Here is a 17,339-nt window from a genome sequence, read left to right as displayed (position 1 = left end):
GTACGCATTCACAATTTATTTACCTTTCAGAACACTCTGCGCTCGTAGTCATATTTGCCTACTCTCCCGGAATGTCCAGGAGACTCACGAATTTCAGGGGAGTTCTCCCAGCAGAGTCGGCCACCCTACTAGATGTCGTCCATGAAGTGGGCAGAGATGTGATGCACTATAGCAGTGTTGGCTAACCTGTGGCACTCCAGATGTTGTGAAACTACAAGTCCCAGCATAGCCTTCCAGCAATAAGCTGCTATATATTGGCAAAGCATGCTGGGACTTGTAGTTTCACAACACCTGGAGTGTCACAGGTTAGCCAACACTGCACTATATAAACGCCTAAGGATATAAGTCAAGCGCTTTTATACAGGATACAGAAATCCGAGCCAACTACAATGTGTTATAATTTACAGTAGGGGGTGCATTATACTTTATAATACACAGGTTTTCCTAATAAACACTGACCTATATCAGAACCCTCTATACAGATATTATTTACATGTACAGTAGAATTACTTTCATAGTTGCCAACCGTGTTCCATTTACAGGGACGGTGCAGGTTTTAAAGATTTGCCTTTGGAAATTAAATGTCCCCATATTTTTTTTTTTTAGTATTGACTAAGTGTAGAAATAGATGACTGTTGCACGTGATATGTGAGTCTTACCATCTGTTCTCATGCTATAGGCCTGTTAAGTCAATATTTATTGTAGAAGTATTTAAAATTCAAAGCAGTGCGTTATAATGAAGTTGTAACATGATGGAAATTGTAGTGCTCCAAGGTTTGCCGAGCCGGTATCATGCAGGACTTGCTTAGCAGCAGCAGCCTGTCATTTTAATGTTAACAACTATGCACATATTTATTATGCACCTATAAATTGTACCTCGTCTGGGCACAGACCAAGTTAATAGGCTGCAGCTGTTCTCCACAGAACAATTATTGTGGGTTTGTTATATATCACCTGACCCCCAAGTGGATGGGGTTTTTTTTCCAAATAGTTTAATCTGTTGTGTTTTTATGAGGTACAAAAACGTGTGTTATAGCCAAATTTACTCTATATCTATAGCTGCACTCTAGTACCAAGAGCTTGCAATTAGCAAAAATTGGTAAGTGCCCTAAATGAGTGAAGGTTGTATTTTTTTTTCTGTGCTGTATACATTGAATTAATTAGATTTTTATCCAAGCCAACATTGCTGTGTGTCAGGATAACCTAGTCCCATAAAGTATTTTTCCCATTGCAATCTGGATGGACCAATATGCAAAATGTATCAGACTTCTAATTTCCTAGACTAAGCTTAGGAGCGGTTCCATCTTGCCTCTTCATCTGTCTGATAATAACCTGTATTTATTTATTAATTACTGTTTGTTAAGCACTGTGGAATATGCTGGTGCTATATAAAACACTCTTAATAATTGGATAAAGGTATGAGCTGTTAATGAAAAATAGCCTGTAGTGCAGTGAGGGCAACATGTGGCCCTCTGAGCGTTCCCCTGTGGCCCCCAGCTCCCTCCTAGTGTATGTCTAATTTGTTTGTTACAGCTTGTATTGCTTATTTAAAATGCCTGCTGATATGTTATTGGATAGATGTCTGTCTTTGATTAAATATAATGTTACTTTATTACTTTGATTAAGGGTAATGCACGGGCCTTTTGTCAGTTAACGGGCTGCACCATACGGCCGTTGAAGTGTTTCAGGTCGCCCATTACTGCTGTACTGACTAATTTAATATTTACTATTTTTTTTTTGCTTTATTTTTTAAATGTCACTATAAAACTACCTTGGTTGCTATGGGCAACACCATTTTTTAAATGCAGATTTATTATAGTGATTCTTATTTGGCGACCATATACCATGAGGTAATAAATGGATAGTGAGTGTAATATGCTGGTCAGGAGCTGTGTACTGTATTTAGCTATTACACTGGGGAATTAAATGCTCAGCAGTTTGGTGACTGACCTATTTAAATACATACATTTTTTATTATTTTTGGGTCTGCAGTTTTGCTCCCCACAGGGGTATCGGGAGACATGTTCCGCCCAGCGGGAGTTTCGGACAGAAACGTCCGTGAGGCTCTATCTGAGAATGCAGAACTGAAGAAATTCCACGACCAGATTAGACGAGATGTGCAGGCCATTCTGAGCAGACACGAGGGAGTCCATGGACGGGGAGCCGTAGAGGTAAGTGTGAGGAGTGTCTCTTATCCCGGCTCATCCTTGTAAACTCTTATGTCTGTGTTTCTGTCTCTATTTCCTCAGGAGTCCACAGGGGTAAACAGACGTGTTGGGACAGGACGTGCAAGGCCAACCCGTAATGGGGATGCTGGGTTCACAGCCAGCCTTAAGAAGCAGTGGAACGGCCTTAAACAACTGGTGGAGTCTCTGGAAGCCCGAGGTGAGCCTAACACTTATAATTAGGAGATGATGAGGCAGAAATATATTGTTATATAAAACAAACACTAACCGGTATAGCCAGTACATCCAGGCAGTGAACTGGCTGGTAGCCATAATATATACGTATACTAATGTTGGCAATAGAACATCAGTCAGAAGTTGTTCAATGCACACTGCCATATTTCTGTTTTCTCTCTCACTAATTGTACGATATGTGTATTTGTATAAATCACTAGTTGGAGCACGCCTTAATCTATTATGGCACCTGCCAATTTGTAGAGGCTGACTTTGTAGACTTGATTGCTACATAACCTTCCCATTTCCCTGGGGTATAAATAGATACCAATTACATGCACTTGTATTATAATTAGAGATGGTCACTGACCCCCGTGTTTTGGTTTTGGATCTGGATTACCTTCGTGTTTTGGTTTTGGTTTTGTAAAACCGTCCTTGCGTGTTTTGGTTTTGGTTTTGTTTGGTTTTGTTTTGCTATTTTTGAAAAAAATAAAAAAATTTGGGTCTTAGATAAGTGAGGTAATTCTAAAACTAATAAATTATGAAAAAAACAGTTTAATCCCTGGTAGGCCGTCCTTAATGCGAACACTTGTCTGCAAATTATACATTCAAACCTGGTTGTCTACCTCATCCATCTTTGATTATTGGCAATGTAGCCATCGTCTTTGGGTGTATATTACACCCTACACTTGTAGTTGAATATTAAAAAAGCAGCCCGCACAGACTGTGGAGCTAGAAAGTAAAATTAAATGGACCACGGTACTTTGGTGGCTATCTATGCCCCCCCCCCCCCTGCCCTCCACTTGTAGTTGAATATAAAAAAAGCAGCCTGCATAGACTGTAGAACTAGAAATTTGAATATACAAAGAAATGGACAAAGGCAGTTTGGTATCTGTCTGCATCAGATCCCCTCTCCACTAGGAGTAAAATAGAAAACTATTCAGCCGTTATATAATCTAGAATATAAATAGAAATTGAGAAAGGCAATTTGGTATCTGTCTGCATCATAATCATCAACATCATCATTAGCGCCCTCGTCGCCTCCATAAATCTCCCCCTCATCCTCTTCTATTTCCAAAGTGGCATCCTCAATTTGTGTATCAACGGCTACACTTGGGCTGTTCAGGTACACATCAGCAGAACTGCTGAAAGGGCCCTTCTTTATGGGTACACTAACAGAATGCTCACGATTAGACATCCCACTGTTGGATGGACTCTCCACAGGGATTGGTGTCATTTGTGAATCAGAGCAAACATTATCCTCTAATGCCTTACTGTTATCTTGCAGCTCGGCTTTGACGCGTAACACTAGTTGGGCACCAATTGTAGGCTCGGTAACTTTTTGGGATCTGCCACTAATAGCCAAAGGTGAAGGCCTCATTCTCTCTTTGCCACTGCGTGTGTAGAATGGCATGTTGGAAATTTTTTTTTTATCGGCACTAACTTTTGCTCAGTAACACTTCTTTTTCGCTTCAACACAGTAAAAAAAAATTTAATTTTTTTTTTTTTTTTGGACTGATTTCGAAACACTCTGTAGTTTGACATCGCGTTGCCTAGATGACGTACTGGGAACACTAACATCAGGACTGGTGACAGAACCTGGTTGCTCATTATGATCATATGTGGACTGCTTTGAATCCATTCTGAGTGCAAAGCACTTGTAGTGGTAAAAATTATTTGGTAAGATACTGCTGACAAATGACTTTTGACAGCCAGTATTTCTGGCCCAGAAATATTTATGCACAATTACGGGGGACACCCCAAAAGCACTGGGGAGTGCCAAATATTAAAAAAAAAATAAACCTCTATCCTCCTCTCTTCTCTGGCGATTTTTGTTAGAGCAATTGCAAGAAGAATATTGGATTCTCTGTCCCTGCTCTAATCAGCCTGTGACTACACCCTGCTCTCTCCCTCTGTCAAATGGCGATGGATTGCTGTGGAGGCGTGTATTTATAATCTTGAAGTATCACGAGAACCGAGCCCCGATGACGTTCGGCCTCGATTTAGATTTGGAGCGGGCGGGAGTGTACCGAGCTACTCAGCTCGGTACTCGGATAGGCAAAGTTCGGGTGGGTTCGGTTCTCGGGGAACCGGACCCGCCCATCTCTAGTTATAATAGTTTAATGTCACATTAAATGTAATTGCACACACCCTTAAACAGATATGTAGGTTTTGTATTTGTGATCGCTGTGAACATCTCACATCAGAAGTGTCCTCTCCGCAGCGGCTCAATCTGAAGTGAGTCATGTGATTAGCGTAACTGACCATGAGAAGGAATTAACACGGCTCAAGAAGGACGTGCAAGAGCTGAGAGATGAACTGGACCAAAGCCGGGAGCTGATAAGTCAACAGCAACAGCTATTGCAGGTATTGGGGGTGGGTGAGGAGAGGGCCCTGGCAGGTATTTGGGAGGGGGGGGGGGGTCCTGATTTTCCCAGAACTGTACGTGGAAGAAGTTGGTGGAATTAATAATAGTTATAATATTATTGCCATTTATTTATATAGCACCACTAATTCCGCACACACTCACACAGACTAGGGTCAATTTGTTAGCAGCCAATTAACCTACCAGTATGTTTTTTTGGAATTGGGATTATGCTTCTATGACACGTTTTGTGTGACAGCCCCAATATTAATACGTGAACCACTAACAGTAGTTACCGGTAGTTGGTCCTGCTCTATCCCCTCTACCTGGCAGCTTCAATGTGTGTGATAATATTTAGTGCTTGTCTCTCTGGTTGCCACGTTCAGGATCAGATGCTACCACCGCCCGGTGAGGGCCAGCCCTCCCCTTTGTGGGACGCGTACTTCTTAGAGGAACAGCTGAGATTGGAGCAGGACCTGGCAGTCTTCGAAGAGCAGAAGATGGCCTTTCAGGATGAGAGGGATAAGTTTACAGAGGCAGCGATCCGCCTGGGCCGAGAGGTAATCTCCCCCTTCCTTACGTCTCTTCACGTTGTCCGTATTTCTACAGCTACATTTTGGACAAGTGTTTTGGTGTTTTTAAATGTTGCGATGACCAAGAGTGCAGGAAAATCCAGCAACAATGGCCCATGTGACTCCTATACAAATCATCATTCATCATCATTTATTTATATAACGCCAGCAAATTCCGTAGCGCTTTACAATTGGGAACAAACATTAATAAAACAATACTCGGTAATACATACAGACAGAGAAGTAAGAGAACCCTGCTCGCTAACTTACAATCTATGGGACAATGGGAGTTTGAAACACAAGGGCATGTGCTACATCATATTGCACAATGGACCAGCTAGAATGCAAAGGTAAAAGTACTGAGTGGGCTGTGTGTGTACCAATGTTGGTCAGAGGGTTGTTGTCTTGTGTTGGGTGTGTAGAGGGTGGTAATAGGGGAGATTAAGATGGTGGTTGAGGAATATTATAAGCTTGTCTGAAGAGGTGGGTTTTCAGAGAACGCTTGAAGGTTTGGAGACTAGAGGAAAGTCTTACTGTACTACAATTACTTACAAATACTACAGTACTTTCCTCTGTCACACAGCGTCTCCAATTTGAAGCTGATCAGGCCCTTTTTATGAAGCAGCAGTTTTTGAATATGACCCCTGGTCTTGGGACACCCCTCTGGAAGAAGACTCCACCTTGGTCTGCATTCAGTGAGTACCTCAAACTTCTAGGGTGTACCTGGCTCTAATACAATACCCCTTATTATAACATTACCCTTGCTTATCACCAGTTTAGTGCTCTGCACAATGGTGCGTTTGAATTATTCATTAGGTCACCCTGGCCAGGTTTGACATCTGCTTTAATTGGGTGGCATAAAAAGGACGCTTTAAAATGGCAAGTATCATTTTATTTTATTTTTTATTCTTTCTTTGCACTAATTTCCATGACAATGGTAATAAGTCAGAAGGAACCAAGTATGAGAAATTCTCCTAGAAATCATTGGTTCCTAGTGAATTTATAGACCTTTTCCATGAACATTGCCTCAGACAACATGGCTGCCTCCACTGTGTCAGTGACGGGTGCGAATTAAACAAAAACAATGTGAGGGATTCCTTGTTTGTTTACAGGACTGTTGTACTAAATAAGGCACTGAATTGTAGCACTGGCTATAATATAATTCACTCTGAATTCTTAGCTTCAGACACACCCAACAGGACTTCCAGTCACCACAAGCAGCAGTTCACCCCCAATCGGTCCTGTGCCGCCAGACTGCCGAGAGGATTGACCTCTGCCGATCCTATGACCCCGAGCACCGCTGAGCTGTACAGGGTCCTGAGACTGGCTCCTCCCAGCAGGTAACGAACACGTTTGTTATACATCATGGCTGGTTAGAGCTTCAGTGCCATACTGCGACCAGCGCAAGTAACTGGCTTACAGACAACGCGCCTCCTAAGAGTCCCAGCAGCCATCCAACACAACACTGATACCATATTAGTGTATAAGTGTGGTGGGTGCTGTACTGATGGACATGGGCATCTGGGAACATTGACTAGATTAGGGGAAAAACAAAAGTGATGGACACTGGAGACTTCTTGTTTGGGCCAACATTCCTAACTGTTCATAGTTACACCTAAGCTATGTTTGACTCTACAGCTAATTACGGCGCTCATTGTAGAGGTATGATTCAAATACCCCTAAGGATTCTCTAAAAGAAGCCTCGCTACAGAGTGGACAGTCTGGGTTTTAAACATGTTCAGCTGGTGCCAATCACAAGTTGTGTAACTTTGGTAAAACTGAACTTAACAAAGGTTACATACATACCAAGTATCCTATCTAGCCATGTTCAAGCCATGTCCTCTTCCAGTTTAGGCTCTAGCTGGTTCTGTGCTGGATATCTCAGTAGGGTTCCAGATTGGACAAAAGTGCTGTCCAAGTTCCTGAAACTTGTGTTTATTTGTTGGCCACTAATAGCCTGTTAAAAAGACAGACTAATGTATAAATATACAGTAGACAGACTTCTTATAACTCTGTATGTTGTGATTATTTAGTCTGCTCTCGTACCTCTCTCCTCCCCAGGTCCGAGAGGTCTCACACGTGTGAGAGCAGCAGCCAGCAGGACACTGAGTCGGAGGATAGTAGCCGGATGTGGAGCGATAGTCTGTCCCCGAGGAGTGAGTGTAAGTCCTGCTCCATGTTCTCCATAGGAGACTGTCCCTGTCTTACTACACCACCACCATGTCTACGGTTTCAATCTGTCCCTACCCTGGTTTTAAGATTGTTCTGTCCTATTTGTTTTTATTCTCTGAGCATTGCCCATCAATATTTTTTATTTTGGTATTTGGACTGCATAGAAGAAAACAATGCTCAGTAAAATGAGCTATTGTAATACATGAAGGTTGATCTGGCCAGCAGTAAACTGTCCCTGGACACTGTTTTAGTGTTATCCAGTTGTGTTCTCCCCTGGTGTTTAAGTTCTCCTGTACCACTCTGACCAGTACAGTGTCCTCTCTGCTTACACTGCAGTCTTGTGTTCTCCCCTGGTGTTCTATGTGTTCTCCTGTACAACTCTGACCAGTACTGCTGACCTCTTTGCTTACACTGCAGTCTTGTGTTCTCCCCTGGTGTTCTGTGTTCTCCTGTACCACTCTGACCAGTACAGCTGTCCTCTCTGCTTACACTGCAGTCTCTTGTGTTCTCCCTAGAACCTGGAAAGACTTCACGCTTTTCCCCTCTTCTCTTTTAGCTCCAGAGCTCCAGCCCCTTCCGCAATTTGTTGCACCCCTCAAGCTGAGCATGACCCCATATCTACTGCCCGCAAACTTTTCCCGTGGCCACAATGACCCGCGGACCCCCAGTACTGCAGAGCTGTTCAGGGTGCTCCGGCTAACCCCTGCTGAAAGGTACAACGGGGTTTGTTAAAGGGTAATCTAAAACCAGGAAACAATAAGTGGACAGTACAAAGAAGAGAAGCTTGGTAGAACAACGTGTGCCATAAGCAGACTCCATATCCCTGGCGACTAGTGAGAGAGCTGCTGACTAGCTCCTTGGAGCCCCTTATATCTGATATATGAACATATAAGACAAACTGCTATATAGATTTTAGGGTGTATGTGTTGTGTAAATAAAAATATAATCTAAATAATGAGCTGAATCATGGCTGCATGAATTTACCATTTCTGCTCATCAGATTGTAAAATATCAACCTCTTTTTAAGTGACATTGGGGGCAGATTATTGGAATCCTCCACTAGGTAAATACTGCTTGGAAAGCTGGAGTGAATAGAAAACTTGCAGCACTATCACTTGTGTCCAGGTGGTGGCGATAAACCTTATGCAGTGTTAACTAGTGTTTGGTACATTTAGGCTGTGCATATAATAAGAATACAACTTGTCAGTTTGTTTGAGGTATCTGCATTCACTGAAGTTGCATCTGAGAGCACTGAAGAGTTATGAACGCCCTGACGTAGAGATGTTTCCAATGATTCCATAGGCTGCATTCTAGTGAATGTTGGTGCAGTCTGCAAAATTTGCGGGGGATGGGGGGGGGGAGTACCTGTGGTCACAATGGGGGTATTCTCATAACTAAGGATACCTCCTGTCATGTTTTATTATGCTGCTTTAAAAGCAACTTTCAATCAAAGTGTCTGGTTTTTTTTTTATATGTACTAGGAACAAAGTCTTCTGTAATGCCAAACGTTAGGTTCTGAGACTATTAACTTTTAAACATGTAATAAATAAATTTTCTGCACCATACTCTGCTATCGGAGCAGTTTCTTGACACCAGTCTAGGATTTGTGATCTGGAATGTTGCATATTATATAATGTTCTGACACTCTGGGTAATAGTGCAATTTACCCTCCTCTCCAACCTCAGATGTATTATTGGCCTTAGTTGTACTTAATTCTCGCCTCCACAATAAGTTAAAGCTGTCTCATTGCTTACTCTTAAGGACATTTACAAATAGAGCAGTGGGTCGATAACTTGTCTAACTATATGCTTTTCGTTTGTATTTGTCCTGTATTGCAGTGTATCCTCTGGGCAGAAAAGACAAGGGGATGAACTACGTAGGTCTATCCTAAATCAGTCTCACCGCAGAGCCAGCCTCACCCGGGCAGCAGAGCCCCCTTGCTGCAATGAGAATGCTAGAAGTGGTGATCATGTCTCCGGCTGCCCGCATGAATTAGCTGCAGCGGAATACGAGACGGATTCCCTGCATTCTGAAGAAAGCAGACGGACATTGGGAGACGGAGACACTCCTACCAGTGAGAGGTTGTCTTTACCCAGAGACAGCTCTGAGTGTTTTGACAATGACTCCTTGTATAGGGTAACTCCTCTTAAAGACACCTCTCACCTTGACATTGGAGAACACGTACCAGATGTTAGAGTAGACTCTTGCCATTGCAGTCAAAGTGCTGGATCTACTGGTCATGATAGGACCGATCAAGGTGTTTGTCCATGTGAAAAGAAGGCTGACAAGAAATTGGCCAAAGGGCTCAATCCCAACAGTGTCCTTAGAAGCAGGCCGAAGGAGACTCTTCAATGTTGCTGTAGGTCTCGGGAGACTCTGCATCCTGAAGACGCATTTAGAAGCAGATTGAGCGAAAGACCTTGCCCAAGACATGGAGGCAGAAGTAGGTCAAGAGAGAGACCCCATTCTAGAGAACGTTGCAGAAGTAGGTCAAGAGAGAGACCCCATTCTAGAGAACGTTGCAGAAGTAGGTCAAGAGAGAGGCCCCATTCTAGAGACCACCATGGAAGTAGGTATATGGAAGATGTTCATCCTGGAAACCGCACTTTTGACCAACCAAGGGCATTCCTTAATTTTGAAGACTACTGTGCAGCCCAGAAGAATGAGGTCCCTCCTAATGACAACACCAAGAGGAGGAGGTCTTTAGAATCTCTCCACCACAAGCATGGCTACAAGAGCCAGGCCAGGGAAAGCTGTGGGAGCCGTTCTGCTCGCAGAAGGTCATCGTATCACCGCAGAGACTCCTTGTACACATCCGGTCCAGGACGTTCTCCTCTTCACTTCCGCCGTTCTTGTCCCTCAGCCCACAATGGTGGGCCTTTGATTGCAGAATATGTTACTGCTGCCAACCTTTGTGAAGACCTTCTAACCCAATTCCTGGCCTGCTCCCACTGAGGGACGGGTCTCTCAGAGAGATGTCGGCTCTGTATACTTTGGGGGGGTTATGGTAGTAAAAATATATGGATCACTTTATTTTAATATCTTTTTATAGACTTAAGCCCCTTTATTTATAAAGGCCTGTCACCCCCTCTTACTGTAGGGGTCTGGGTAATAGACACTTGTGAGCAGAAATGCACCAATTGATTTGCGTTGCAGGACAGACAACACGTGGTCCACCAGCTATATAACTCTAGGCCCCCATAAGGCTCTCGTTGGCAGCCTTAATACTAGGGAACTGTGAACTGCATATCGTTGGCCTGCAGGACTGTAATAAGGTCTTGCACCGAATAATTTGATAGAACACTGATCACTTGCACTGACTGTATTGATTTTGAGAGCACAAACTAAATGGATTTCAATTGTGTGTAAATAAAGTCACTCAATCACTTTTTACCCTTTGTGTTTGTTTTGTTAAGGGAAAGAGAACTTTATTTTTGGTCGCTATGTTTAGCTAATGTTTAAATCAACCATTACACTAGCCCAAATCCTAATCTTATCTGGTTCTTACCTAGTGATATGGGGGCTCATTAATGTACCTCCCTGTCCTAGACACTAGTTTAAAAGCACATCATACTGTGGGCATTGCAATTGTGGGAGTGATTCTATAGCAGTGTTGGCTAACATGTGACACTCCAGGTGTTGTGAAACTACAAGTCCCAGCATGCTTTGCCAATATATATCAGCTTATTGCTGCAAGGGTATGCTGGGACTGGTAGTTTCACAACACCTGGAGTTAGCCAACACTGTTCTATACAGTGTTTTGTTTCCCCAGTAATACAAAGGAGTACCCACATATTAATTGAACCCTAAGATACTAAAAACGGGTAGTGGAGCATCCATACTTGTATGGCAGTGGTTTCTGGAACTCATTATTTAGTTTGGCATTATTCCCTGCATTGCTGAAGGTGTCAGCGACAGTCACAATAGGGCTCTAAATTGAATAGCAGTTTTAGGGCCCCATCCTCCAATTCCAACCGCACAGTCTACACTCCAGTCCCAACCTGCTCAGTGGATCCCCTACTGGTGTGGGTAAGGTAGTGTCGCTCTCCATCCAGTGCCTCTCATCCCTGTGCATTTATAGAGACACAGATAACTTAAAGGTTCCCAGGTAAAAGATGGACCCTACCATTGAACTACTGATCTCTCCCTGCAGCACAATGGTTTAACCCAGTGTAGATGGATAGATCCCTTGATTGCTACAGAGATGGCTGAACGAGCATCTGCAGGAACCTAGGCTGTTGCCAGCACTGCTTGTATATAACTCCAGTCTTTACCCCCCAAGTGATAGATCTGCTATATGAGTAGGGGGTAGTTCTAGGCATCCTGATAAAGGAGAAAGTAACCACAATCTATACAATGATGGAATGGTGTTATCCACCCCTCCAGCTAAATCGAAGGGTTATATATACTGCCCACCTAGCAAGACCACCATAGTTTTGCCATGATCAACCACTTGGGGAAAGTAAGATGCCTAAAGCTGAGCACATGTATTGCAAGGTGTAACTACAGCATTGCCCACCGTAATGTACACCATCAGTCTTATTTACTAAATGTGGTTAGAAAGAAAATAGCTAATCAGCCTGAGTGCATGGGCAGCTCCCATCAGCATCAACAGGCCACAGTTACAGCAGAAGATATCCAGGGCTGAGCCCCACATTGGCTGCTTCTTGGCCAATCAGATAAGTTTCCAAAATGGACAGTGACCCAGTCACTTGGTTGTAAACCTGGCACGCATGTTGGGATCCTGTCAATGTGATCCAAGATAAGCAATCAGGGGTGGGTGGTTTTGTACAGCCTAGGTACACACTACTGTGTTCAGCCAATTTATAGAGCCATGATTGACCCAATCCCACAGGAGTTTGTACCTTGTAACAATTGTCGTTCCAAAGCACATAAAATCGCTGACGTGAACATCTTGTTAAACGATGGAACAATGTCGTTCTAATTCTGCAGTGTGTATGTACTCTGCAGAATTGGAAAGACAATCTAGCTATTAAGTGAAGTTTTGACATCACCTGTCATTGGTGGTATCTGGGGGTCCAGCAGCAAGCGTGGGTTCCACACGGGTGAAAGTGACGGGATCCGGGTTCTGTGGTTTCTGAGGGAGAAGGGTCAGTACAACCTTCAGGGTAACGTGGTTTTGAAGCAAAGGTCACGACATGGTGTGTTGAGTGCAGGCTTGCAGTAAACGTTTATTTTCTTCTTCAGCTATAGACTGTTGTGTGTTTGCATACGAGTGTCATCTTCACTGTAAACATCACATTACAATGCAGCAGATGTGTAATGTGTTCTATAGTTGATATGCCTGGTAAGGAATATTTAATGACAAAGCAGGGGACACACAACTGCTGCTCTGCGTAAGCTGTCAGCACTGATACCATAACCCCGGACAGCTGTCACTTGCAGCCGATGGTTATGACAGATGAAGAGCACAGATCTGAAAGTAATCGTGTACAGTGAGTACACATGAATCTGCGTGCTGAACGGGAATTTTTTCCTATAGTGAGTACTTAGCCTTACAGAGCCAAGTAATCCCACCATTGCCTTTTGTGTTTACAGTAAATGCAGTATTGGTCTGCCTGACATATCGACTTGTGTCTTAAAAGTAAGGCAAATTGTGAACTATATCCATTTACACTCTCGCTAACAGGTCATTGAGCACTTCCTGTTATTCATATCAGGGGCGATTACTGCAAATGACTATATGTAAAAGAGCCTAGATTTACACATTGTGTCCCTACTGCTGTAACTCTCCATGGTCCAGACCCCTTAATATCTGATAGGTATAAAACAAAGCCATGGAAATGATCCAGCCCTAATAGGACCGATATTTGTGTCCATAGCAACTGTTTCATACAAACAATGTGTAGATCAAGCAGTAAGTTGACCCGGGATATCTGCCGCCCTAGGCTGGAGCCTGAGTGACAGTAGACTTTCCTCCACCCTCCCCTCGTTAATGCAGCATTGGATTAGTTATTACATACCAGGAGCAGGCAGAGGATGACTGATGAGGTGTTACAGGCACAGAGACTAGAGATGGGTAGGTGCAGAGTTCGACTCACATTCCTGCATTATTTGCATATGACAGAAGTTCATTCATTCAAGGGCTCGTGAAAAATACCATCGTGAGGAGCGACAGTGGGACAAATGATGATGTCTTAATGGAATCCCTGCTATGTCAGTCTAGCATTTCTCAGTTTCTGCAGCTCTAACGAACACCCCTTCTGTCCATAGTATTTCAGAGAGTTCCTGGAGGTTTTCTTCCTACAGATGAGTCTAATCTATTGGCTTTTACTAAACATATGGCTGTTTTTTTGCTTGTTCTTTCATGTGCTCTTCAGCCTTGTTTTATATCATCAGACTTGTTTATTTTCCTTGCCATGGAATACGACTCACTGCTGCTCTCTGGAGACAACTGTATCCAATTGGGGAGAGGGCAGCAGTGTAATGTCATATGCCCTGGTAACAGCTCTAAGCAAGTCTGCCTATGCTATAAACAAATGGCTGAAAGACACAGGTGGAAACCAGCCATATAAAGCAATTTATTTGTTAAAAGTCGCCTGGAGGTTTGTATACATAAGTCGTTAGAAGGCAGAAAGCCATTGTAAAGAACAAATTCTGCTTTTAGGAAATGTGGTCATGTGAAATTGGGGCGGAAATACTAAGACGTCGGGCCCATGATTGCTCTTACTTTATAAGACTCGAGAATGACCTGGTTCAGAATGCATTGGACGATGTCATTCTGCTAACATGATTATAGTGCTGGGACTTGTAGTTCCCCAGCCGCTACAGGACCACACCTTGCCCATATCTGCGGTAAATCATCAGAAGGAAATATAACCAGGCTTATGGAGATTTTCGAGTAAAATAACTTTCAGGATTCAATCTTACACCACAATTACAACAAAGTTGTAGTGTTGTGGGGCCGTGGTCTGAGAGCATTTCTACCTCTACAAGTAAGTGTCTGTCTTATCACTTTTTCCTTAAAAAAACCTTGCAGTAGAGAAATCAAAACTGAGAGCTGATTGGCTGCCAACGACAAATGACCCCTCCTGTATGTTATATAGCCCTGCTGTCATGGTTATAGGACAACAGCCCTCACAAATACAATAAATGCAGAAATATCATATGGCTGGGACACTGCATGGGTGTGTGTGCTTTATTTAATCTATAGAACACAAGTGATGCTAATATAGGTATATAATCAGTAAGTTCTGATGTCATCAAATCAATGTTTATTAAGAAAACATGTTATAAGGGATAACGCATTTCCTTTACTGTATTACAAGTAACCTCAGGTTTCAGCCAGCGGCCTTAATATGATCGCAGGACACCTTGGTGACTAAGGGGTAAATGGATCAAGCTGCGGGTTTGAAAAAGTGGAGATGTCGCCTATAGCAACCAATCAGATTCTAGCTGTCATTTTGTAGAATGTACTAAATAAATGATAACTAGAATCTGATTGGTTGCTATAGGCAACATCTCCACTTTTTCAAACCCGCAGCTTGATCCATTTACCCCTTAGTCTTATTTACAGTACAGAGTAAATTATCTCCTAAACACATAATTATAGTGTAACAGACATGTGCCAGTATTTATTAAATTCTGGAAAGGGAATATTTTTTATTACATGATGGGTGTGGTCTCCTAATATAAATGCTAGGGCAAAAAAAAAAATGCATAATTAATTTTTTTCAGTCATCACTAAATAATTTGCAGCTGCCACAGATGAAGCAATGCATTCAAATTTAAAGTACTGGTAAAAAAAAAAATAATGTTTTATTTACATGCAAATAAAATCTCCATAAACACACAATCTTCCTCACGCAGCTTGTAGTTCCATTACTATCAATGAACATGAAAAACATATTTCACAGGCCATTCACCTCAGAAAAGGTTTTCATAAGGGTCCATATCAACCTATTAGGTGTGTTATCTCTTCTGTAATGCATCGAAACACAGGCAGTGTTAGATTGTATTTACACAAGTTTCCAAATGCACTTTGGACATGGTTTCAATGCAAACAACACTGTGTACCGGATACCCTGATATTAATGGAACTCTTTTTTTTATTTTTTAAATCAGGTTTTACATATGTAAGCTGTGCAAAAGAAATCCTTTTTTTGGATAAATTTACTAAATGTTCTAAAAAAGAAGAGTGTAGTTGTTGCCCATAGCAACCAATCAGATTCTAGCTACTAGATAAGTGACAGCTAGAATCTGATTGGTTGCTATGGGCAACACCTGCACTTTTCTTTTTTAGAACCTTTAGTTAATCTACCCCTTAAACTGAGGGTTACAGGCAGGTTATCCAATAAATACAATACACCACACTGCAAGTGGAACAAAATAGGTCGCTAGTAAATACACTACGACTGCAATATACACCTCTCTTCACGTGCCGATTGCCCTTTAATCTGATGGGGCGTATCTGACTAATGGAGTGCACTTACAACAAATTCTTTGTGTTTACAATGCTGCACTTTACTCACTAGACTGTTGCACGCATGTAATAATTCACGTGTAGCCGCTTTATACCTGCCACATATATTACCTGCACACCATGAGAACCTTATGAACTTCGGAATTATTCAAGTCCTCAATTGTGATGCAATTTTAAGTACACTCTGCGTAAGAAAATAGTATGTGCTTATGGGTTGTTAACATTGATTTATGGATAATATATGTCACTATGAGTGTCCCGGTGAAATTATCATTGTACATCTGAGACAAAATACAGTGATTGGGATCTCTGAAGACCTCAATATGTTCAGAAAGTATGACAGGGTGCTTAGCATAGAGCATGAGGGGATCAATGTTTATATACCAGGAGTAATGGAGGTTCCTGCAGATGAACGGTTATCAATCTACTTGCCACAAGTTTCCCATGATGGCTGATCTCTCCTAGGTAGGAGGCCTCCACAGATATGCCTGCTTATCATGTCCCTGGGCCTACGGTTATCAATCTACTTGCCACAAGTTTCCCATGATGGCTGATCTCTCCTAGGTAGGAGGCCTCCACAGATATGCCTGCTTATCATGTCCCTGGGCCTACGGTTATCAATCTACTTGCCACAAGTTTCCCATGATGGCTGATCTCTCCTAGGTAAGAGGCCTCCACAGATATGCCTGCTTATCATGTCCCTGGGCCTACGGTTATCAATCTACTTGCCACAAGTTTCCCATGATGGCTGATCTCTCCTAGGTAGGAGGCCTCCACAGATATGCCTGCTTATCATGTCCCTGGGCCTACGGTTATCAATCTACTTGCCACAAGTTTCCCATGATGGCTGATCTCTCCTAGGTAAGAGGCCTCCACAGATATGCCTGCTTATCATGTCCCTGGGCCTACGGTTATCAATCTACTTGCCACAAGTTTCCCATGATGGCTGATCTCTCCTAGGTAGGAGGCCTCCACAGATATGCCTGCTTATCATGTCCCTGGGCCTAATTCATTAAGGAAAGTTAAAGAAAAGTAAGTAAGCTAAAACCATGTTGCATTGGAGGGGGGGGGGGGGGGGGGTAAATTTAAAATGTGGTGACATTTTTATATTTGGGGTAGTGCATGTCCTAGATCAACTTTAAGTTTCAGTGTACAAATAAGCTATTAAGTATTTGTGTGCTACATGAAAAAACAGTATTATCCTTATGTGCAAAATAATAAACTAATTTGCACCCCTTGCATTGCAATATGGTTTTGTATAGAAAACTTGAGTAAGAAAACTTACTCAATTTTTTGCTTAACTTTCCTTAGTGAATCAGGCTCCATGTGTCTGCCTTTGCACACAAAGGAGATATTTCTATGTACGTGGTGGGGACAACAGCTTTGTG

The 17,339-nt window shown here is 42.5% G+C and overlaps 1 protein-coding gene across 3 annotated transcripts; it reads left to right on the top strand.

Moving 5' to 3' along the window:
• The first annotated feature begins 296 nt into the window (after positions 1-296).
• On the top strand, positions 297-10,899 carry LOC142151218 (uncharacterized). Of its 3 annotated transcripts, XM_075206605.1 has the most exons (11): positions 709-1,099; positions 1,993-2,171; positions 2,250-2,385; positions 4,624-4,766; positions 5,151-5,324; positions 5,920-6,031; positions 6,517-6,676; positions 7,398-7,498; positions 8,065-8,221; positions 9,347-9,997; positions 10,040-10,899. In XM_075206605.1, exons 2-11 carry the CDS (start codon positions 2,022-2,024, stop codon positions 10,461-10,463), a joined length of 2,208 nt encoding a protein of 735 aa, XP_075062706.1. In that variant the 5' UTR covers positions 709-1,099; positions 1,993-2,021; the 3' UTR covers positions 10,464-10,899. The 3 variants fall into 3 exon arrangements, with proteins under 3 accessions (XP_075062705.1, XP_075062706.1, XP_075062704.1); XM_075206604.1 differs by lacking the exon at positions 709-1,099 and adding an exon at positions 297-648 and having other exon boundaries at positions 9,347-10,899; XM_075206603.1 differs by having other exon boundaries at positions 710-1,099; positions 9,347-10,899.
• The last annotated feature ends 6,440 nt before the right edge of the window (positions 10,900-17,339 follow it).

Source organism: Mixophyes fleayi, chromosome 4 (genome assembly GCF_038048845.1).
Source record: "Mixophyes fleayi isolate aMixFle1 chromosome 4, aMixFle1.hap1, whole genome shotgun sequence".
NCBI classification, from domain to species: domain Eukaryota; kingdom Metazoa; phylum Chordata; class Amphibia; order Anura; family Limnodynastidae; genus Mixophyes; species Mixophyes fleayi.
This window is presented reverse-complemented; position numbering and strand designations above follow the sequence as displayed.

Coding starts and splice junctions, on each gene's coding strand:
- LOC142151218 (XM_075206604.1), top strand. CDS start 2,022: ATGTTCCGCCCAGCGGGAGTTTCGGACAGAAACGTCCGTGAGGCTCTA. Junction 2,172..2,249: donor ATGGACGGGGAGCCGTAGAG/GTAAGTGTGAGG, acceptor CTATTTCCTCAG/GAGTCCACAGGGGTAAACAG. Junction 6,032..6,516: donor TCCACCTTGGTCTGCATTCA/GTGAGTACCTCA, acceptor CTGAATTCTTAG/CTTCAGACACACCCAACAGG.